This window comes from Phoxinus phoxinus (assembly GCF_949152265.1).
Source record: "Phoxinus phoxinus genome assembly, chromosome: 15".
Lineage (NCBI taxonomy): Eukaryota > Metazoa > Chordata > Actinopteri > Cypriniformes > Leuciscidae > Phoxinus > Phoxinus phoxinus.
Genome location: NC_136890.1, coordinates 3,534,888 through 3,558,520, shown reverse-complemented (window position 1 = coordinate 3,558,520; position 23,633 = coordinate 3,534,888). Strand labels below are relative to the sequence as shown.

Genomic DNA, 23,633 nt, shown 5'->3' with positions numbered 1-23,633 from the left:
TTTAACTATTTTTATGATTAATCTGTGCACATCTCCGGATGGCCAGTGCCAAATGTTTTTGGTAAAGATTACGCTATTATTATTATTTTTTTAAATTGTTCATTACAAAAATGACACATTGTCTAACATTGCCTTAGCTTTTCATTTGTGTGATTGTGATTTTAATAATCAGATGCGGCCATCGGGACGACCAACAATCTCTCTCTCTCTCTCTCTCTCTCTCTCCATCCCTCTCTCTCTCTCTCTCTCATCAGAGACATCTGTGTGCTCCTCACAGGTCAGAATTAATGCATGTTAATCAGCTCATTAGATCTCACTGGCCCCTGGCCAAGCGTCTGCCGTCAGGAGCCCGCTTTGATCCCGAATCCGGGCCAGGTCTGGCCTTTCATGTTTCTGAACCACTGTTTACATTCCTCCACAATCAATATTAAGACAAAGGAATACAGAAATCAGCTTGAGTCTGGAGTGCAGTGCACATTAACAGCGCGTCAGAGAGATTGTCAGTCTCTAGAAGAGGAGAAATAACGTGCTTGTGTTTGCTTTCTGTGCGATTGATAAAACTCGCTGGATTGTGTCTCGACAGCAACTGAAGACTGAATAAGACTTCAGGTTCAGTGTGAGAGGAGTTTGTAGCCTTTCATGGCTTCATTCATCATTTTCTGTGAAGTGAGGCTGAAAACTTGTTCATCTTCCTTCGGCTCAGAGCTGTGCTGTGGACTCAGAACAACTTAGACTGGTTTTGTTTCTTCATATGAATAAAATCAGTCAAAAGTTTTTACAATATTCTCTTCTTTGAGCTCATTTGAGGTCATTCTCAACTCATGATGTGCTTTTTAAACATTATTGAAGAGTGCATGCATGTATGCTCACTCATTTAGAAAAAAATAACAATAATACATATAATAACATAAATTGCATATATTGCATGCAGAAGCCTAAAAAAGTATTTGTGCTCATGATTCAGGCAAAGAGTTTAAACATTTGACTGGAAGTGTATTTGAAAAGTATGGTTATAAAAATATTATTTAAAAAATCAATACTATAAGAGGTTTTCAAACTAGAGTCCAGGGGTGAGAAAAGAAAAAGATTTAGCAAAATGTATTTTTAGGCCTGTCAATGTTCTCAAGTTATTTACAAACAAATTAACTGAATTGAAAAAATCTCTTCAGGCTTCCATTTTTAACATTAAATGGGCTATGTAATAATGTTCATGTATTAATCGTTTTTTTAAATTGATAATGTATAAACAGCTTGTGTCGAAACTTTAAAAAACGAGACCTTCCACGATTTCCTATGATGTCTATGAAAGTATGATTTTTATGTGAAGGACTCGGGACGTTTTTGCCGGGAAAATCAAAATGATGTGACAGTTAGTATTAACTTCCGTTCAATGACACACGAAATGAATGCTTACAATATTCAGGATAATGCTGAAAGAGCCATTCAATGTAATGTCAATGTGTCATACAAGGAAATGGGATTCATTCAAAATAGTCTAATTTCGTCAGATAGGCTATAGCCTTAAACTATCATGCAGTAATTTTAACGACCTCATCTCTCGACATGATGCCGATGAATCGCAATGGTAGGCTACAAACATATCCACATCACTATAATCAGATGCTTACTGCTGTTCTCTTACGTAGAGTTCTCTCGTACTGCGTCGAAGAACGCTACGGGAAAGATATTTCTTTGTCGAGATTGAAGCCAAAAATTAATCCTTAATTTTGTAATATTGTAAAACGCTTTTCTGAAGCATACAACCTAGGCGGAGCAATACAGCTCACCCATTGGCTGCTCTGCCAGAAAAGCACAGCCTATGCGAGGCCAGGACGCTGACCAATGAGGACGCTTCGCGCCCTTCTGCGTCACCTCCCGCCCAAACAGGCGTGGCCTAGGCCTATAAATACGAGCATAGCTGTCTAACACGCCGATTTTCTTAAATTCACGAAGCTGCACGCATCGTTGGATTGGATTCGAGCCGCCACAGCCGTTTGGATACAAGCACCTCAGCAGGACGCGCCTCTTACCTGAAGCCGCTGGTCATCGCCGCCTTCAGCCGCCGTTCCCTGCTGCGCTTCTCCGGCGTGGAATATCCTTTACATTATGTGTGTGTGTTTTGTGTGTGTGTTCGCCGTCGCGTCACACAGTTTTTCCACACTAAAAGAGCCGAGCGTCTTTTTCAAGATGTCTCGCACCTCCTGTGGCTCGTGTAGAGCCCCGCTCAGCGACGGGGACCACGTACTTGTGTTTCCTGCCTGTGAGTATCACGCAGCTTCAGCTCTCGTCGATGGCGGCTGCCATCACTGTGATTTGATGCCTACGGTGACTCTGCGGACTCGCCTGGCGTTCATTTACTGAAGCTGCACCCTTTTCCGCCCGCTGTAGTGCCGCGCCGTGAAAAGCGCCGTGCTCAGCGGAGCCCGGAACCTCCCTTCACCACGAGGTGCTCGCCGCTGCTGCCGCTAGCTCCTCCGCCCGCTTCGCTGGACTCTCTGACCGACGGACAAGGGCCGCTGTGTGCCGCCGCGTCCGTCGTGGATGAGGAAGATGAAGCTGTGTCTGTGAAGGACGACTGCTGTTCTCTCCTCGCTTCGGGTAGCGAGGGATGGGCGAGCTCCGAGGATCTCCCCTCCCCCGCCGCTCGTGAGCGTCGACGGAGAAAGACCAGCATCGATGCGCTTACCGGCTGGATGGCTGCTTTTCTGCAGAGGAACGTACGTTACCGTCCTCACGACCCGCGCCTTTTTCTTCCTGAATTCACGAAGAAATCGCGGAGTCCCGGAAAGCCCCGTTTTCAGCCAGGATGCGCATTTCTGCTTCGAGGAAAGCTACAGTGTTAAAATCCCGCCGCGGCCGGATTTCACTAAAATGTCTCGCTCGCACAGTCCCAACATTCGCGACCGTGCCAGTGTATTTTGCAGTCACCAAATCGGCATCAAGGCCCGTTTGCCTGCACACAGACGCCGTTTTCACGACGCCCCAGGTAAATCTGAAAATGTATTTACTGGTGTCCCGGCCACGGCCGATGGTGTAATGTGTGTATCCGTAATGCCCACGACCTAGTGCCCATTCGTACACACAAGCACAGCCCTACACAATACAGGGCTTGCACACATAAAATCGACTCGTGTCGGTTGTGCTTCACATGTAAGCTAGTGAACGTGCCCGCTTTTCAGTGCCCACAATCACTACACACTGCATGTCCCGTGGTTTCTGTAAAAACGAAACGAATGTACGGTCAGTCGGTTCTGATAGACAGTACTCTCTGTGCTACACGGTGTCCCGGCCATGGCCGATGATGTAATGTGTGTAACTGTATGCCCACGACCCAGTGCCCATCTATACACACAAGCACAGCCCCGCACAATATAGGGCTTGCACACATAAATCGACTCATTTCGATTGTGCATTATATGTAGTGAGCGTGCCCGTTTTCAAGCGCCCACAATCACTACAAGCTACATGTCACACGGTTTCTATGAAACGAAACCTATGCACGGTCAGTCAGTTCTAATAGACAGTACTTCCCAGTGCTATAAATGTACCCGCGTTCACGCACCCACATTTATTCTCAAACATGCCGAGCCGTACGGGGCTCGCACCGCGCGCTCCCTCTTTCAGCTGAGAGAGCTGAGAGCGCGCGCGGGCTGCCCGCTCGATTAAGCGCGCCCCCGCATCACGCTGCAATGGCGCCCATGTTACAGCACACGACTGCTCTCGTGTCGCCGCCATTTCGCGACCAGAGCCCGGTTTTTCAACCCGTGCAAGCACAGCCCTGAACAACACAGGGTCTGCACACATAAAATCGGCTCATGCCGATTGTGTTTTACATGTAGTGAGCGTGACCCACTGCCAAGTGCCCACAACCACTACACACTGCACGTTCCGCGGTTTTCTGTAAAAACGAAACTAACGAACGGTCAGTCAGTACACAAAAACAGTGTTCCCGGTGTTATAAATGTGCCCGCCACCAAGCGCCCACGTTTATTCACAAACATCACGAGCCCTACGGGACTCGTCCCGCGCGCTCTCTCTCGACACAGAGAGCCGAGCGCGCGCGGGATGCATACTGTGTTAAACATGTCCCCCGCCTCACACGCCACGGCGTCCATGTCACAGCACACGGTTGCTCTCGTGTCGCCGCCATTTCGCGACCAGGGCCCAGATTACATTCAACCCCTAGTCACACGTGCAGATGCATGGGAAAGACTTCCCGGGGTCTCAGAATGGGTGCTAGAGACTATAAAAAGAGGCTATTCGCTACAGTTTCATCGACGCCCTCCCCGTTTCACGGAGAAAGTCGAAACTACGGTGAAAACAGAAGTAGCACATCTACTTCGAGCCGAAATAGCGAAGCTATTGAGCAAAGGGGCCATAGAGCCTTTATCTCAAGCTCAGAGCGAAGGGGGTCTGTACAGCAGATATTTTCTGGAACCGAAAAAAGACGGGGGTCTCAGACCCATTTTAGATCTCAGGCATCTGAACAAAGCGCTGACAAAGCGAAAGTTCAGAATGCTCACGACCAGAGCTATCCTCGCGCAGATTCGCCGAGGAGACTGGTTTATGGCAATAGATCTGAAAGACGCGTATTTTCATACAAATTGCGTCACGTCACAGGCGATTTTTGAGATTCGCCTTCGGGGGCCAGGCATATCAGTACACAGTCCTGCCATTCGGCCTGTCTCTAGCACCTCGTACATTTACAGTGTGCATGGACGCGGCGCTGGCACCCCTGAGACTCCGCGGCATTCGAATTCTGAATTATTTGGACGATTGGCTGATTCTAGCTCAATCACCTTCAGAACGCATCCGCCACAAGACCCTAATTCTCGATCACCTCGAGTGCTTAGGTCTGAGAGTCAATTGGGAGAAAAGTTCACTGTTTCCCAGTCAAAGGATCTCCTTTTTAGGACTGGATCTGAACTCACTGTCTATGACAGCACAGCTGTCATCACAGCGCAGGCAAAATACCCTGCAATGGCGAAATCCTTCCTCAGCGGCCACATAGTGCCACTCAGGAGATTTCAGAAAATGCTGGGTCTCATGGCCTCAGCCTCAACAGTGCTGCAGTTGGGCCTGCTGCGCATGCGCCCACTACAGTTCTGGTTGAGAGCGCGCGTACCGCGCCGAGCATGGTTACACGGTCGTTATCGCCTCAAGGTCACTCAGGAATGCATTTCAGCCCTGACACCATGGAGAGCGTCAGACTGGTACCGGTCAGGTGTAAGCCTGGGGACTTCCTCGAGCCTGAAGGTGGTGTCCACGGACGCGTCCACCTCAGGCTGGGGAGCACTGCTCGACGGCAGTCCGCTCTTTGGCCAGTGGTCAGAGCGAGCCGAACTACCGCACATAAACTGCCTGGAAATGATGGCAGTGGACTTTGCGCTGAGGCGCTTCTGTCCCCGGATAAAAGGACACCACGTCCTGGTCCGCTCGGACAACATGTCGGTAGTAGCCTACATAAACCGCCAGGGTGGCGTGAGATCCCGGAACCTATTCAGGTTAGCGGAACGCATACTGGTGTGGGCCCAGCACAACCTGCGCTCGTTAAGAGCAATGCACGTGCCAGGTCACTTGAACGTAGGCCCGGACAGACTCTCACGGAACAACGTTCCTACGGGAGAGTGGTCCCTACACACACAGACAGTGCGTCTGCTGTGGAAAACGTTCGGCAGAGCGGAAATAGACCTGTTTGCAAACCAGGAAAACGCTCACTGCCCAGAATTCTTTTCGAAGAGCGCGAACGCGCTGGCCAGTGTCTGGCCCCGCCGCCCGCTCTATGCTTTTCCTCCTGTCTCACTCCTGCCTCAAGTGCTGGAGCGTATCAAGGAGAGCGGATGCTCAGTACTGCTAGTTGCTCCATTCTGGACGAATCAGACCTGGTTCCCAGCTTTGATGCGACTGAAAAGTACTGCCCCGTGGCCGATTCCAGTGAGGAGAGATCTCCTCTCACAGGCCAAGGGCTCGATTCTGCATCCTCACCCCGAGCTTTGGTCCCTACACGTATGGGCCATAAACGGGTACCCGCTAACCTCCCAAGAGGAGTGTTAGACACGATCGAACAAGCTAGGGCTCCGTCTACTAGACGGCTCTACGCTTCCAAATGGTCGGTGTTCTCTGGATGGTGTTCAGATCAAGGTCTGTCACCACTTCAGTGTGGAGAACCGGAGATTCTCTCCTTCTTGCAAGAGCTATTGGATAAGGGAAGAACCCCATCCACGCTCAAAGTCTATGTGGCTGCCATATCAGCGTTCGTTAATCCAACGCTTGGCCGTTCACTAGGCAGGAACGACCTGGTGGTCCGCTTCCTGAGAGGCGCCAGGAGGTTAAACCCTCCAAGGCCTCCTTCAGTCCCCGTTTGGGACCTTTCTACAGTGTTGAACGCTATGAAAGGGGCCCCTTTCGAGCCTATTCACTCAGTTGACATGAAACACCTGTCTCTCAAGACCGTGTTTCTTTTGGCTCTCGCTTCAGTGAAGCGTGTGGGAGACTTGCAAGCGCTCTCAGTGAGAGCTTCTTGTATGGAGTTCGGGCCAAACGACTCTATAGTCGTATTGAAACCGAAGCATGGGTACGTGCCTAAGTCCCTCAACACACCGTTCAGGGCTCAGGTCATCTCCCTGTCGGCCATGCCGGCCTCAGAGGACGGAAATAGCTCCCTTTGCCCGGTCAGGGCATTAAGAGCTTACGTGTCCCGCTCCGCTGTTTTTCGACAGACGGAGCAGCTCTTTGTTTCGTTCAGCGGGCGCTCCAAGGGACGAGCCGCAACGAAACAGAGTCTATCTCGATGGGTAGTGGACGCCATTGCGCTAGCCTACGCATCTAGAGGCTTGGAATGCCCTTTGGGCATCAGAGCACATTCTACGAGAGGCATGGCCTCTTCATGGGCTTGGTATAGCGGAATCTCGTTACATGATATCTGTATGGCGGCAGGCTGGGCCTCCCCGTCTACATTTATTAGGTTCTATAACCTAGAGGTTCCTGCGTTGCAGGCTAAACTGCTCTCGGTCTAGAAGACTATGTATAAGTGTTCCTGCCCCGCGCTGCGGCCCAGGTCACTTCAATGGTAATATGTACAAGTGCTCCTGCCCCGCGCTGCGGCCCAGGTCACTTCAATGCCTAATATGTATAAGTGTTCCTGCCCCGCGCTGCGGCCCAGGTCACTTCAATGTTTAAGCATCACTCACTGACAATGTGTCCCATGAGCATGCTATTACCCTTCATATATATCTATATTTACATATATATGCTATTATGCCTTAAGAGGCACTACTATAAGGGATGATGCTATTTTAGCCGCTCTCCCTATACTTCTTGGGGTAGGCGCTTGTATACCAGGGCGCGCGCGCCCTTAGGTGTCTGTGTCGATCCAAGAACACGCACGGCGGTTTGCATAGGGTTCCCGTAGCGTTCTTCGACGCAGTACGAGAGAACTCTACGTAAGAGAACGTACTCGGTTACTAACGTAACCTCGGTTCTCTCTAGGAGAGGGAACGAGTACTGCGTCTCATGCCGTGCGTGTCCACGCTGCGTCGCTTCATTGACGAAAATCGGCGTGTTAGACAGCTATGCTCGTATTTATAGGCCTAGGCCACGCCTGTTTGGGCGGGAGGTGACGCAGAAGGGCGCGAAGCGTCCTCATTGGTCAGCGTCCTGGCCTCGCATAGGCTGTGCTTTTCTGGCAGAGCAGCCAATGGGTGAGCTGTATTGCTCCGCCTAGGTTGTATGCTTCAGAAAAGCGTTTTACAATATTACAAAATTAAGGATTAATTTTTGGCTTCAATCTCGACAAAGAAATATCTTTCCCGTAGCGTTCTTCGACGCAGTACTCGTTCCCTCTCCTAGAGAGAACCGAGGTTACGTTAGTAACCGAGTACGTTTTCTCATCGCTGTCATTTATTGTGTGTTTATTGTGTTATTGAGAGGAAATCGCAGCACTCACATATTCATCTAACCGTCGCTCTCAGCCGCGTGACGTCATCGGGATATTCGCTAACACACAGACAGTATATCGCTAAAAACCTTATTTCCAACTTATTTTTTACTTCTAAGCAAATAACAAAAATAACTTAGTCTGGGGCTGGGCTTTGAATCATTCTGCGTTGTGTGTTCGAGCATTAAGTGCTGCTGCAGTTCACTTAACGGCCAGCGGTATCGCTAATTTACATTTATTTATTTATTTAGCAAACGCTTTTATCCAAAGCGACTTACAAATGAGAACAATAGAAGCAGTGAAACTAACAGTAGGACAACAAGTGCTATGACCCCTCTCAGTTTAATCGCAGTAGCTATAGCCTACATGTAAAAACATTTTTTTAGAGGGTTTTTGTTGCCAAAATTGAACCTAGGCTCTTGTTATTAATCTACCCGAGTTAAACATTCGTGTTAAAGCGTATTTAGAATGGAAACTCCACTTTTAAGTTTGACTGTATTTTCGGTCAGAATGCCTTTTGAGGGATGGGTCACTTCTATGATAGCATAAAAATCTCTTATTTTTAAAACACTAATGCGGCTCGACACAACATGAAACTGTGCTTGAAGTATCACCAGCGGCTCTACACATGAACCTGAGCATTGACTACAGTGTTTGTGTACACAGAGTTTACTAAAAAAGAAAGGTTTTGTACGATTCACTTTATCAGTTAGTGTTTCCGGTGGCTGGAAGTTTGTCAGTCAAAAGTAGTCGATCTCCGAATGCAACGTAACATGAGGAGAGTACAGATGTAAAACTCCTAATAGTTCCATATAAATTCACGGATAATTTGTAGTTTTGTCGTTAGTGAAAATCAATATTGACCTTGTATTTGAAAAAAATATCCTCATAATGAAATGATTCAGTGATACAGATCGACCATTAGTGTTTTAAAAATAGCGATTTTGATGCTATCATAGAAGTGTCCCATGCACTCCCATTCAATAGGAATTTTGACCGAAAACGAAAATACGGTCAATCTTAAAAGTGGAGTTTCCATTCTAATTATGCTTGTACACGAACGTTTGACTCGGGTAGATCAACAAAAATTATCAATTTTGGCAACAGTTACCCTTTAATAACAAGGGTTTCTCAATTCCTCAGTATAACCCCTATTAAAAATAGCTCCAGAAATATTCATGATTTGTTATCGCAACGTTGTCAAATCAACCTAGATAATTAATGTTATTAAGATAACCTAATATTTTCAGTTTCTGTCAATTAAACCAATGTCTTTCTTTGTATTATCTAAAAAAAAATAGTTTCAAAGAACTCAAAATTTCAAGGCAACCAGGATATTCACTTTAAGTTAAATCAACAATAATTTTTTACAGCATGGGTACAAAAAATTAAATAATTTCGCTTTAATTCAGTGACAATATAAAGTATAATAGGCCGTATATTCTAATAAATATAATATTTACATATGTAATAATAATAATAATAGTTTTTTTATCATAATTTTTTTTTTATTTCTACAGTATCAAACTTAATATTTTTCTCACACGGGTTTTTATAAATAAAAATAGAGCGTCCTCATAGGTGGAAGATCAGATTTGTGTGTCCTTTCCATCAGTGATGCTGTATGATTGACAGTTACAGTGAGCGTATGCATGGCTTATAACATGTTCATTGATTGTTCGATCAACTCTCTCATCACATTTGTCCGTGTCTCAGTTGGTGAAGACAGGTATCACCTGGCGATGTGCCCTAGACTGCCTCTTAATGTTTTATTTAAGACCACTTGACCTTAAAGAAGGAAGGCGGATGAAGAATAAGAGGGATCATTTCCAGTATAAATGCCAGGACTATCTTTAGGAGTATTTGAGGCTGCAGGGGTTTCGTGAAACATTGATTAACATTAACATGATTTGCATGTTGTGCAAGATCTTTGCTCGCTGTAACAAATTATTCATGGCAGTCGTTAAGGTCATGCAAGATAAAGATTAGGCCAATGGTTTTGAACATATTTACATTGGAAAAGATCATCTCACGCGCGTGGTCTGAAGGGGGAGAGAAAAACAAAGGAGTTTTTATGTGGTGTTTCTTCACTAAAAAACAACAAAAAGACAAAAACGAGGTCATTTACAAACCCAATTCTTCTCCATCACACAAAAAGCAAATATCAGGCAGAATGTGAACGCTGCACTTTCTTTCCCGAATAACAAAAACAACGAGATGAGGAGGGTGAGTAAATCAGAGGGGTGTAACAATATCGCAATATAAACATGCAACAATATGTATTGTGTATTGTTTAAAAAAAAAAAAAAGTTTTCAGAGCTGACACATTAAACTACTATAATGTTGAATGTGATGTATAATAATGCAATGCGGGAATATTTGTGGGTCCTGATAATGCCAACTGTCTGATGTTACCAGTAAAAATGGCCTAGATTATTTTAAATATATCTACAGTGACTGAGCGCAAGCATATTCGTCTAAAATAATTCAGTATTTTCAGCTTCAGAATCATAAATGTTTGTTTATTCCGGTGTCTTTATTGGCCTGTGCTTTGGGTTTCCAGCTGCTTTTATCATATGTCTTGGAGTATCGCAATAATATCGCGACATGAGGGTATCGCTACACCACTAATAAATTATGAGAGAAGTTTAATTTTGGCTGAACAATCGCTTCAAGAACCCATACACAAGACTTGGAGAAACATAAAGCCTTTAGATTAGTTATTAAAATTAAAGAGGACATCTGCTGTGATAGAGACACCAGAAAGCATTATAAATCTGCTGGACTGCTTGCGTTCGCTCTTCTTCTGTCAGTTAGAAAGCCATATTTCTGAGTTTGGCGTTGTGTTTTGAGGAGTCTGGCTCATTGTAGATTCAGAGTCTGTTCTTCAGCTTTCGTCTCGAGAGAGAGAGAGAGAGAGAGAGAGGGGGGGGGGGGGGGGGATGGAGAGAGAGAGAGAGAGAGAAAGAGGTATGGAGAGAGAGAGAGAGAAAGAGGTATGGAGAGAGAGAGAGAGAGAGAGAGAGAAAGAGGTATGGAGAGAGAGAGAGAGAGAGAGAGAAAGAGGTATGGAGAGAGAGAGAGAAAGAGGGGGATGGAGAGAGAGAGAGAGAGAAAGAGAGAGAGAGAGAGAAAGAGGTATGATGGAGAGAGAGAGAGAGAGAGAAAGAGGTATGGAGAGAGAGAGAGAGAGAGAGAGGGATGGAGAGAGAGAGAGAGAATTATGCATATATAGTCCAGTGAACCAAATGCTTTTAATAAATTCATGGTCTTATACTGCCCTCTACAGTCCAGATATGTATTTTCCTTTCATTTATCAACAAGTATGCCTACTTTACTGTTCATTTATAACTTTCTTTGGATTTTACCGTTATTATTATCATAATCTGAAACAGAGCACTGCCAATGTATGTCTAAGTTTTCCACATTTCATTTGGCACCGCATTGTTAAAACATTTAGGATACAGTTCTAAATAAATGAGTTGTGTAAAATGGATAATGAACCTAAAAAAAAATCTAGAATCTAAAAAGTAATGTAGATAATTTAGCGAATATGCAAACTGATTTGGTGCCTTTTTAGTCTTTAGCCTTTTTTCCCACCATATCCAAGACCTGACAGATATCACTGAAGAAATCACACGCATATCTGACACTCATCCACACAAACAACACACGTGTGTTACGAACTGCTCCGATACATGAAGGCTGAGACCCAAATGCAGCTTTAATTAAGGGGCAATCCAGACACGTAATCCAATATACAGGCAATAGGTCAAACAAACAAACAAAACAGGCAGGGGTCAGAGGCATAATCCACGGAACAGGCAAGAAATCCCAAAACCAAGAGACATGAAACCAGGGAAAACGCTCGGAAATGCAGTGCAACAACATACAAAACTTCTCAGTGAGTGAATGAGTGAACATGGTATAAATAGGCTGAGACTAACAGGGTAATGAGACACAGGTGAATGCAATCAGTGATGATGAGTCCGGCCAGTGAGTTATGGGAAATGTAGTTTGTGAGGGAGTGAAAACAGTCTGATGTGGAGTGCTTCAGGCGGCCAGGGCGGAGGAGACGGCCCTTCAGGCGGCCAGGGCGGAGGAGACGGCCCTTCAGGCGGCCAGGGCGGAGGAGACGACCCTTCAGGCGGCCAGGGCGGAGGAGACGGCCCTTCAGGCGGCCAGGGCGGAGGAGACGGCCCTTCAGGCGGCCAGGGCGGAGGAGACGGCCCTTCAGGCGGCCAGGGCGGAGGAGACGGCCCTTCAGGCGGCCAGGGCGGAGGAGACGGCCCTTCAGGCGGCCAGGGCGGAGGAGACGACCCTTCAGGCGGCCAGGGCGGAGGAGACGGCCCTTCAGGCGGCCAGGGCGGAGGAGACGGCCCTTCAGGCGGCCAGGGCGGAGGAGACGGCCCTTCAGGCGGCCAGGGCGGAGGAGACGGCCCTTCAGGCGGCCAGGGCGGAGGAGACGGCCCTTCAGGCGGCCAGGGCGGAGGAGACGGCCCTTCAGGCGGCCAGGGCGGAGGAGACGGCCCTTCAGGCGGCCAGGGCGGAGGAGACGACCCTCCAGGCGGCCAGGGCGGAGGAGACGACCCTTCAGGCGGCCAGGGCGGAGGAGACGACCCTTCAGGCGGCCAGGGCGGAGGAGACGGCCCTTCAGGCGGCCAGGGCGGAGGAGACGGCCCTTCAGGCGGCCAGGGCGGAGGAGACGGCCCTTCAGGAGACCATCTTGTCCGGGGACACTGGCTCGGCGGCGGCCATCTTGTCCGGGGACACTGGCTTGTCCGGGGACATTAGTTTTGAGGAAATGACGTGAACAGTCTCTGGACCGACGGACGTGACGTGAACAGTCTCGGGATCAAAGTTCTGTTACGAACTGCTCCGAGACACGAAGGTTGAGATCCAAATACAGCTTTAATTAAGGGGCAATCCAGACACAAAACAAACAAACAAACAAACAAACAAACAAACAAACATACAAACAAACAAACAAACAAACAAACAAACAAACAAACAAACAAACAAACAAACAAACAAACAAACAAACAAACAATGCAGTGCAACAACATACAGAACTTCGCAGAGTGAATGAGTGAACATGGTATAAATAGGCTGAGACTAACAGGGTAATGAGACACAGGTGAATGCAATCAGTGATGATGAGTCCGGGCGGTGAGTTATGGGAAATGTAGTTTGTGAGGGAGGGATAAAAGTCTGATGTGTTGGTGACCGTTACAGTTAGTCACTGTAAACTTCCCTGATCGGGTGACACACATCCACACTCATGCTGTGTATCTGGTACAATAAAAAAAAATTAACAAATACATTTTTTATTGTTATTTTAGTTCGGAGGACAGAGATAATGATATAATATAATATATTGTAATTTTGGTTCAGAGGACAGAGATTATAATATAACATAACATAATATATTATATTTTAGTTCGGAGGACAGAGATAATGATATAATATAATTTTAGTTCGGAGGACAGAGATAATAATATAATATAATATAATTCTCTGATAGGATCCTGTATGAACGACAACTAGATCCGTCACGGAAGTCCAGTCCGCATGTTATTTCTCACCACGCGCACTGTGTGTAAACACGGAAGTCACTCTCTGAACCGGAAGTGCGTTGGCTTTCAGTAACTGTCATCATTCTGTTCATTCTGTCTCGTGCCACTGATCTACAGTATCACTGAATGAAGCCATGCTGCGTTTAACAACCTTGTGTTTAGTTGTCCTCTGCTTGTCTTGGGGTAAGTTAGTGTGCTCCTCTACTAGTCTACTTCTACTGTGCTAGTCAGATGATGTTTGTGAGATTGACAAACAGAAACAGATTGACGTGTTAGCTCGTGACGTGTTTACGTGTGAATCATTTCACTGTATTCAGAAATCTGTGCGATTACTTTACATGTAAGCTCATTATTGGTCATCTTGCATTTCTTTCCACGTTTGCAAATCCTGACAGCAAGTTTTTAGTAAATGTGGTCATGAGTGTGACTGGTTAAACCACATTCCTGCTTGTGAGAATTATGTGTATTGACGTCCTGTTTGAGGCCATTGTTTACACATTGCGAAATTTCGACGTGTTTAATATTGGAAGGGGAAAAAAAACCTAAACCAGCTTGGCTGGTCTTATCTGGTTTAAGCTGGTCTCCCAATTTCAAAAAACCCTCTTAAACCAGCCAACCAGCTTAATGTCATCTAGGCTTAAGATAACTATAAAGATATAGATCTAAAAGTCGTTCTCAATATTAAAGAATAGCAGAGTTCACACCACAGCAATAACGATAACGGCACATAGAAACGATATCGTTAACTTGGAATCACTTTCATAACGATTTTATCCAGCGATAAAAACATTGACAGCCAATCAGAATCCATCCTGCTGTAACGCGCGCGAGCAGACAAGCACGCGCTCAGAGTAAACAGAACAATATAGGCATATTTAATATATATATACACACCACCAGTCAAAAGTTTTGGATCGGTAAGGTTTTTAAAATAAGTTTCTTCTGCTCACCAATGCTGCATTTATTCAAAAAACAATGTAATTTTTTCCTGTGATCAAAGCTGAATTTTCTACATCATTACTCCAGTCTTCAGTGTCACATGATCCTTCAGAAATCAGTATAATATGATGATTTGATGATCAAGAAACATTTCTCATTATTATCAGTGTTGAAAACAGTTATTTACATTTTTATTTTCAGGATTACTTGAATAGAAAGTTCAAAAGAACAGCATTTATCTGAAATATAATCTTTTGTAACATTATAAATGTCTTTACTGTCGCTTTTGATCAATTTAATTCATCCTTGATGAATAAAAGTATTGATTTATTTTATTTATTTCCCCCAAAAAATTAAATAATAATTCTTACTGACCCCTAAACTTCTGAACGGTAGTGTTTAATGTTACAAAAGCTTTCTATTTCAGATAAATGCTTTTCTTTTGAACTTTCTATTCATCAAATAATCCCGAAAATAAAAGTGTAAATAACTGTTTTCAGCATTGATGATAATGAGAAATGTTTCTTGAGCATCAAATCATCATATTAGAATGATTTCTGAAGGATCATGTGACACTGAAGACTGGAGTAATGATGCTGAAAATTCAGCTTTGATCACAGGAATAAATTACATCTTAAAATAGAAAACAGTTATTTCAAATTGTCATAATATTTAACCCTTGTGCATCGTTCAAATTCCCATCCTTTCGTTATGTTCGTGGCTGAAAACAGCCACTACTTTAAACTGCTGTAAAAATTGATCAGATAAATATTTTTTAGATTTTTTTTTTGCACAAATCTATTAATCAACCTCAGTCCTGTTCAAAACTACTAAATGTTTTAAAAAAAAAATCAAGATTTTAACTCTTTAATTGCCAAATTCATAAATTATGTCACTGATTTTGGGGGGGAAAAAACACAAAATTACTTATTTTCAATATAAAATGTGATTGTGGACTGGATTTTTTTTAACCTTTTATCACAGTCTTGGACATGTCAAAGATTAGAAACAACATTGGTTTTGATGCATTGTTAGTTTTTGTGCAGCATCAGATTTTAACTTTTTCTCCCTCATTTACTGTTCGTGGCTGTTTTTGCCCCATTGACTTCCATTATAACCACATTTTTTGATTGCAAAGCCATGACACCATAAAATCATGCATTTTTGATTGTTGGTGGTTTTCCCTGTTGGGAAGAGGTAAAATTAGTAATTTTTACTGTTGATAACCAGGTGGCACCATTAACCCTTTATATAGGCCTGTGCAAAAAAAAGCTTTTAACAGCACATAAGGGTTAACAATATTATAAAAATAAAAAAAGTAAAATAAATGCAGCCTTGGTCGTCAAGTCATCATGTATTTCTCAGTAAATCAGTTAGAAATGACAGACGGGCGGCAAATTAAAAGAAAAACAACATTAAAGGTATAGTGGAAGATTTTTTTTTTCCGGGTGGATCATCAAGACTATTGGTCCTCCTAGTTGTCAATCATTCTGGTTATATGTTTACGTAAGGCCGTCGTACGTGCTCGTCGCTAGGTAGTTTTCGCTTTCTGCGCATGCGCACTTTGAGGGTCGCAAGAGAAAAAGTGTCTTCGAATTGTATGACAAGAAAAGAAAGGCCTCTGAAGAAAGAAACAAGACCGGAGTGTTTTGGGGAGAATATTTCACACGCTGGCTGGTGTGCGCTAAGAGCACAGGTTGATGCCTCAGTCGCGAAGTTTCTACTCGACAGGTAAAGTTTGGCATGCTATTTGGAGAAATCCATTTAAAATGTAATCACTGCTAGTAAAAGTTAATGTAAGCTATGATTCGCGATGCTAGCCCTGGCACAAGTCACGTACCGCGCAGACACGGTGAACATCTCAATTTGTCTACAGTAGCCTAGCCTTATGACCAAATGGTAAAAGGTATCACGCTGAAATGTTAGTGGAAAAAGTGCGAATCTTCTTTTTGAAAGTAGGCTTGTATGAGCCATGCCGACAGAAACTTGTAAACAGAGCGTGCACGAGGAGAATAGGCTCGTGCACGCTCTCTCGTGCACACGTTTAATAGGCGTTCCCTCTCGGGAGCATGTGCATTTTTTTAACCCTTTAAGTGTCACCCCCCTTTTTTTGAATATACATGAAAATGCACTTTCCGATCTTAAATGTTTGTAACTCAAGAATGCTTTGGAGTATAGATGTAAGATTGGTCTTGTTTTAAAGAAGAAAATTGGCAGATTTTTGTAGAAGTGAAATAAATTAAGAAAGTTTAACAGAAAAAAAGTTATAGAAGTTTGAGTTTATGAAAATAAAAAATAAAATAAAAAATTATTCATATTTTATATAAAATATATTTTTTCAAAACCCTGGTGACTCTAAAACTGCACAAAAATGAAAGCCAAAAATCTGAACAAGTTGTGTTTTAAATTTTAGGTTGATATCTTAAAAAATGAGCTTTCAGTGAGATTTAGTTTGGGCGCAGTACCACACTTCTCCACTAGTTGACATTACTGCCCATATAAGGGCGCCTGTATTTCCATATATGTTTTTTCTTTATTTCTAAAACATTTTCAGACCTTTTTTTCTAAAATAATTGAACAAATGCTATCTTTTGAACTCTTGGCATGAAAACAAACTGAGGTTTCTACCATTTTTTTATGATTTTTCATGTTCATCACTATTTCAAAATAAAGGACTGAACACCTTAGGAGTATGAAAATATTATTGTTGCAAATTGATAAATTACAGCTCCTAAAATCAGTCACCAAATATGAAAACGAGAGATTGTAAGCTTTCAAATGATATATAGTTTGTCAATATTAGTTTAGGTTTAGTATAGGATATTACTGTTTTAAATATGTAATGAATTTGGGCCCACCGGTGGGCCAGTGACACTTATTAAAAAGTGGAGAGGGCGGTTCTTTTCTAAAATTCGGGAAAATCTTCCACAATACCTTTAAGTGTCTTAATTATGTGTTCTAACGCCAGAAACCGCTTCAGTGATTTAATTGGCTTTATTCTACAAGTCTGAGAAACTCCGCATTCATCCAAAAGATGTTCCCTCACTGGGTGTTTTGGTGATGCTATCGGCTTAACAGTGTGCTAGGCCCAAGATCTTATAGTGATTCTCTCTCTTGTGGTATTTTTCAGTTTGCGCCGGTCCACTGCCAAATAATGATCCACCAGAGACAGAGAAGAAAAGCACTACTTTACTGGAAGCAGCAAATGGGAAGGAGCTTCCACAAACAGCAGCGATTAACCCTGCAATAAAAAACAGTGCTTCTGGCGAAAGTCCAAATGCAGAACCTAAAACACCTTCAAATGCTCAACCGGGCCAAGCTGATCCAGGTGAAAAAATAGATGAAGACAAAAAGGAGACCTCACCTGACGAGAAAAAGCCTGAAGAGGGTTTTCCAGAAGTTAAAGAAGGGGGGAAAAACACACCTGAAGTTGGTGATAAACCTGCGCAAGAGTCTGATGGAAAAGGCTTGAATGAAGACGGAAGTGAAGGAGAGATGCCTAACACACCTGAGCAGAAGAAAGCAGCCGGTGTAGACAGCACTGATGAACCTGATGAATCCAAGGAAGAGAGAAATGAGTCTCCTGCACCTGCTGAAGATGAAGCACACAAAGATAAAACAGACGAAAAGAACCCAAACACACCTGACCTTAGTAAAGCAGGTGAAGAAGAAACTGGACCAAATGTTGATGACGATAAGCAAACCACAGATGTTGATGATAAAACCGACTCTGAAGCCGGTGATGGTGATGACGATGACGATGACGAGATCCAGACCGGACCTGAGGCTCCTACGGCCAGCCAAGAGGGACAGACTGAGGATGAGACCGAGGAAGAAGATGATCGTTTAGATGACCTGGGTAAACCTGACCACAAAACGGAGAACCTGGGAAAGAACAAAAAGGCAAAAGAGGAAAACCGGTTCGAGGAGAGCGCGGAGAGCAGCCACTTCTTCGCCTATCTGGTGGCGGCCATCATTCTGGTGGCGGTGCTTTATATCGCCAGCCACAACAAGCGCAAGGTTAGCGTGTCTTTCATCATTGAGCGCTTTAAAGGAAAACTCCAGCGCAAAATGAACCTTTGGTCTAATTACACATTGTTACCTAGTCAACCGTTATCTGAGATTTGTTTTCATGATTATCGAATGTAAATAGTTTTATCTCTAAAAACAGTTTAGCCTATAACGCTAGTATAACGCTAGTATATGGGGCGTAGAGTAATGACAAATAAAAATCGCTTGTTAATACCACTAGCAAGGCTCAAAATAGCCCCACACTAACACGGCAGCATAATGAGGGTCCCTACATGCAAACCGAAGCATTGAGAACTTTGTCAGTGTCCAGACAGTTTAATAAGAAGATATTTTATACATACAGTCAACTTCACGTATACAGGCAGAAGCCATCTTTGAAAAACAGTCTCTATCAGTCGATCAACGAACGCATATAGAATCTCATATAGTCTTGTTCACATCTCACCAGTTGGATCGGCGTTCGCAGATCGACTGCCTTTGACTGTTTTTCAAAGATGGCTTCTGCCTGTAAACGCGAAGTTGACTGTATGTATAAAATATATTTAATTTAAATATTAATACAAATTATGTTATTTCAGCCAGCGCAAATACCTGTATTTACTTCCTGTTTTCGGTCGAAGTTCACGCGCATAGGTTTAGTCACCTATGATCACGCGCGTGAACTCGACAATCGACTACTTTGGACTTCGACCGAAAACAGGAAGTAAATACAGGTATGTGCGCTGGCTGATATAACATCATTTTTATTAATATCTTTCACATCTACTGCAGTCAGATTCACTCGTGTTCACTCTTAAGGAATCACTCAACATGGCTGGGCACTTGTAATGACACATCAAGGATGATAAGACTAAGAACTGGTTAAGTTTATAACTTGCCCCATTGAAGTCAATAGGGTGCAAATTTTAAAAAGAGGATAACACAGTGTAGGCAACACAGATTTTTGTCGTTGTTCTCTGTATTGACAGCACTCCAAATGTACAAAAAAATTAGCTCAATGTTAAAATTGACCGGAGTTCTCCTTTAATGCTGGTTTTTAATGCCAAGTGATGTGACTATTATTCCTTTCACCCTCTCTTGTAGATCATTGCTTTTGTCGTCGAGGGTCGGAGGTCAAGAGGCTTACGGAGACCCAAAACAGCGGATTACCAAAAACTCGACCAGAATGTGAGTATCAATGCGCACACACTTCTGCTAATGTTCATTTATTCAAAAATTACTGGTACTTTAATTTGTGTGATTACTGGAAAACATGTTTCTACCACTGATATGTATAAACTAGATTAAAAAAAAAGTTTGTAGACAAACTTTAAGTTGGCTTGAGAAAGCGTAGCCAGAAAGGTTTTCAGTTTGAAATAATTTTTGTTTAGTAGTTTTAAAAGCCAGCTAGCTAGATCGCATGTTTTAACACTGTTAACATGAATTAACACTTTGCTAGCATGATTTAGCATGTTATTAGCATATTTAAGCAGAATTTAACATGTTGCTAGCATGATTTAGCATATTTTAGTTAGCATATTTTAGCAGGAATTAACATGTTGCTAGCATGATTTAGCATGTTGTTAGCATATTTTAGTAGGAATTAACATGTTGCTAGCATTAATTAGCATATTGCTAACGTGTTTTTCCACATTTAGCTCGTTGTTAGCATGAATTAGCATGTTCCCGCCTTCCCGGCATGAATTATCATGTTGCTAGCATGAATTAGCATGTACTGTATGTATGTAATTACTAGTGTAATAATTAAAGTATGTATGTAATTAGAAATATTGTCTTTTTATAATTGCGAGTTTATATCTCGCAATTTTGACTCGCGATTCTGAGATATAAACTCGCAGTTCTGACTTTTTTCAAATTCTGATAAAAAAGTAAAATAAGAATTGCGAGAATAGCAATTACCTTTTTTTTCTATAAAAATGTTGTGGTGTGACCTCAAAACATTATAATATTTATTTAAAAAAAATATTATTTAAAAAATATGTTTAGAAACTTTCACATCAAGGTGTTTGAGAACAAATGTCACTTCTTGGTTACACAACAATTTTGGAAAAGTTTTTTTTTTTTTTTGAGAGAGAATTTTAAATGTAACTTAAAAAAAGTATAATTTTAATGTGTTGTAAACTAGATTTTAAAATATTTTTTTCCATATCTTTATCATGGATGCTCTTGTTTGTCATCTAACCCGAATGCATGTTTAACTCGGCTATGGCACGTATATATAAAACGCATAACGTTACCTAATTAAGAACCGCAACATATTATTATATGGTTCAAATGAAATCATAAGAACAGTGAGATTTTGCTTATGTAACTGATCAGAGTTAATCAAATAAAACTGTCTAAAATAGTAAACATTTGTCGCGCGTTATGTCAAATTTTTTACTAAATTGTAAATTTTCTTACATTGAAAAATGAAATTGTCTTTTTTATTCTGTTTTGCAGTGAGAAAGTCCAGTCAGATGAGTCGGCAGGGGATGAATCGAAATATTTGAACTGTGATCTTGAAACTTGAATTATTAATAATGCGCCGTATATTAACACTCATGAACGCTGTAAAGGTGACATCCGTCTTCATCCGCTCATAGCATGTCAGGTATGTGGGAAACATAGATCTATGATCTTCATTCATTTAGTTTTACAAATACATAAATCAAATGTATTATTCCGGTACACACTGTAGATGTTGGTTCAATCTGTGGCCTCTCTTTCTTTGTAATTATCGAGCCTTTTTGGTGGAGTTTCCTTGTTTTTTCTTTTCTCCATTTATCGCTGGACGAGTTGTGTAATACAGAAGGACACTGTATGTATGTTTTTGAGAGGATGTTGGTTATTGATGTTTTATGGGAACCTGGGAATGAGTTTTGAATCAGAATTATTCAGTACGAGTTCTTGAAGCCGATCACACATTTATAGGCCGTGTGAATTGCACTTTCTGTCGGTGTAGACTAGTAAAGGAGTGAGCTTTTGACGTGCGTTACAGACACTACGAGTGATTAATCATCTGCGCACGGCTCAACAATAAGGATATTTTCATATGTTCAGATTCACACTTCTCCTTTTCACTGGTCCCACAACACAGATATTAATACTGGGCAATGATTAATCGCATCCAAAATAAAAGTTTGTTTACTTAGTTTGTATGTGTGTGTGCTGTGTATAATGATTTTGCATATATAAATACACACACATGCATATATTAAATATTTATATATAATATAAATTATGTATAAGTATAGATACAGTATATACATGATATGTGTGTAATTATATTTACAAAATAAAATAATAATAAACCTATATTATAACACAAACTTTTAATTTGGATGCGAATACATATAATGTTTACGTGGCAGAGAGAAGTGTATTTATGTTTTCCGTTAAACATTCCTTTAGCAAAAAAAAAAAAAGTACTATAATTTATGTTTTAAAGCAAAAAAAAAAGTAAAAGAAAAGACCTTTATAATGTCCAAAAAGTCTCGAAACGACCCTTTAAAATACTTAAAAATACAAGTTGCACTTTTCATTCATCAAAAAGCTTTGATGTTCAAACAAACCGTCGTGTTCTGGAGCAAACCCGCCACTCAGCTGACGGAGAAAACACGTTCTTATTGATTTATTGTTCTTTTCAGCCGCCACTGATTCATTTTAAGATGTTTTTGGGTGTATAATAACCCGTGTTTGATTCATGGAGCGAGTCACTGACGAGATTCTCGTGCCAAATCCAGACAATGCCCAGAAATGAGTAACAAAAGGACAGATACGCATATATACACCCCTTGATCCTGGAAACGGGACATGGATATTTGATGGGGTGCCATGCTATAAGCTATCACACTCTCGCTGTGCCTACTGTGATGCCCGCTGTATTCTCTGTGATTTGACCAGTTTAACCGGTGGCTTTGCACAGCCATTTTTCTTGAAATGAAGGAGCTTTTTTGAATTATTATGTGGGTAACGAATGTGACGGGGTTTATCTTACCTGTTTACTGTGGTCTGTCTTTTACCACTATTGCAACCTTTTCACGAGTTATATTCTTTCTACCCTGAAAAGAAAATTGAATAAAGGTTAGATTTTTTTCCCTCTGACTCGTCTTTGTCACCTGAATATGGGGTTATTAACAAAAATTTTAATTATTAAAAAAAAAAAAAAATATTGATTGAAATAAAATAAATATTAACTGAAGGAAACATTTGAAGTACTGAAATAACTGAAAACTACACTGAGAATTTTTCTTTGCTGCTTTTTAAGTAACTTATTTAAAATTAGCTAAACCAACTCAATTTCTATAGGTTACGTTTTATCCTAACTTAATTTCACTGAGTTCAATCCACTTGAAAGTAATGTTTATTCAATTAATTTGTGTTGGGACTACATTAATGATTTTTGTTCATTACAAAAGTCTGTCATCATTTACTCAGAATGACTTTGCTATTTTTTATTTGGTCATTTCATCTGAATACCAACATTTGTTAGATTTAGTCAGTCTAAACTGTTTTTTGGGGTTAATTGATCTAATTCTGTGTCCCTAAGAAAATCGTCATCTACAACACTGTATTATGCTGAAAAACAATGTTTTTTTGTGTCTATTTGAGGGATTTGTGGAGTAAAAGTTAATAAATTAGACCCTTGGGGTAAGATGGGTCACCAGACTTGGCACAGAAGGCCCTGAGTGGCTTGTTGTTTGTTACTAATGTTATTTTGGTTAATTTACTGTAATTATTATTGTAATTAATGTGGGTTATTATTCTGTACTTCCATGAATTAGATGTACATTTTAGACATCTTTCATTAAAAGCTAAAGGTTAGTTGAGTGGAATCATACTGTGACATATCTTCAATTAAAATATGGGCAATTAAATATGTAAATATTCATATGCCTGTATATAAGTCATAGAATAACATTTTCCCTTTCAGATTAATCTCTTTTTATTAGGGTTCTGCTTTGTCTGTTATCAGTTATTCAATTATTAACTAAACTGTCAAAATAAAAACTTTAGTATTTAACATTAATGACTCTTAAAAATATATTTATATATCAATAAGAAATATCAAAAGTAATTTAAACAAAATGTTTATGATTTAACAAATATCAAAATATCACCCACCATCAAAATGCTTCTGTTTTATATTATTTTTCATTTAATACAAC

At 41.7% G+C, this 23,633-nt stretch overlaps 2 protein-coding genes across 3 annotated transcripts in view; both read left to right on the top strand.

Annotated features, from left to right (window-relative positions):
- LOC307012107 (uncharacterized protein) overlaps positions 1-23,633 on the top strand; it is a 328,649-nt gene that overhangs the window by 223,206 nt on the left and 81,810 nt on the right. The window lies entirely within an intron of this gene.
- Positions 1,522-22,561, top strand: tgoln2 (trans-golgi network protein 2). Of its 2 annotated transcripts, none has more exons than XM_079638672.1 (4): positions 1,522-1,585; positions 17,582-18,471; positions 19,567-19,650; positions 20,926-22,561. In XM_079638672.1, the coding sequence occupies exons 1-4, from the start codon at positions 1,564-1,566 to the stop codon at positions 20,926-20,928; spliced, it is 999 nt and encodes a 332-aa protein (XP_079494798.1). In that variant the 5' UTR covers positions 1,522-1,563; the 3' UTR covers positions 20,929-22,561. The 2 variants fall into 2 exon arrangements, with proteins under 2 accessions (XP_079494798.1, XP_079494797.1); XM_079638671.1 differs by lacking the exon at positions 1,522-1,585 and adding an exon at positions 13,537-13,695.

Bases quoted from the DNA above. Each gene is read 5' to 3' on its own strand.
- tgoln2 (XM_079638671.1), top strand. From the start codon at position 13,647: ATGCTGCGTTTAACAACCTTGTGTTTAGTTGTCCTCTGCTTGTCTTGG. The intron at 13,696-17,581 runs GTAAGTTAGTGT...GGTATTTTTCAG, and splicing joins TGTCCTCTGCTTGTCTTGGG to TTTGCGCCGGTCCACTGCCA. The intron at 18,472-19,566 runs GTTAGCGTGTCT...CCTCTCTTGTAG, and splicing joins CCAGCCACAACAAGCGCAAG to ATCATTGCTTTTGTCGTCGA.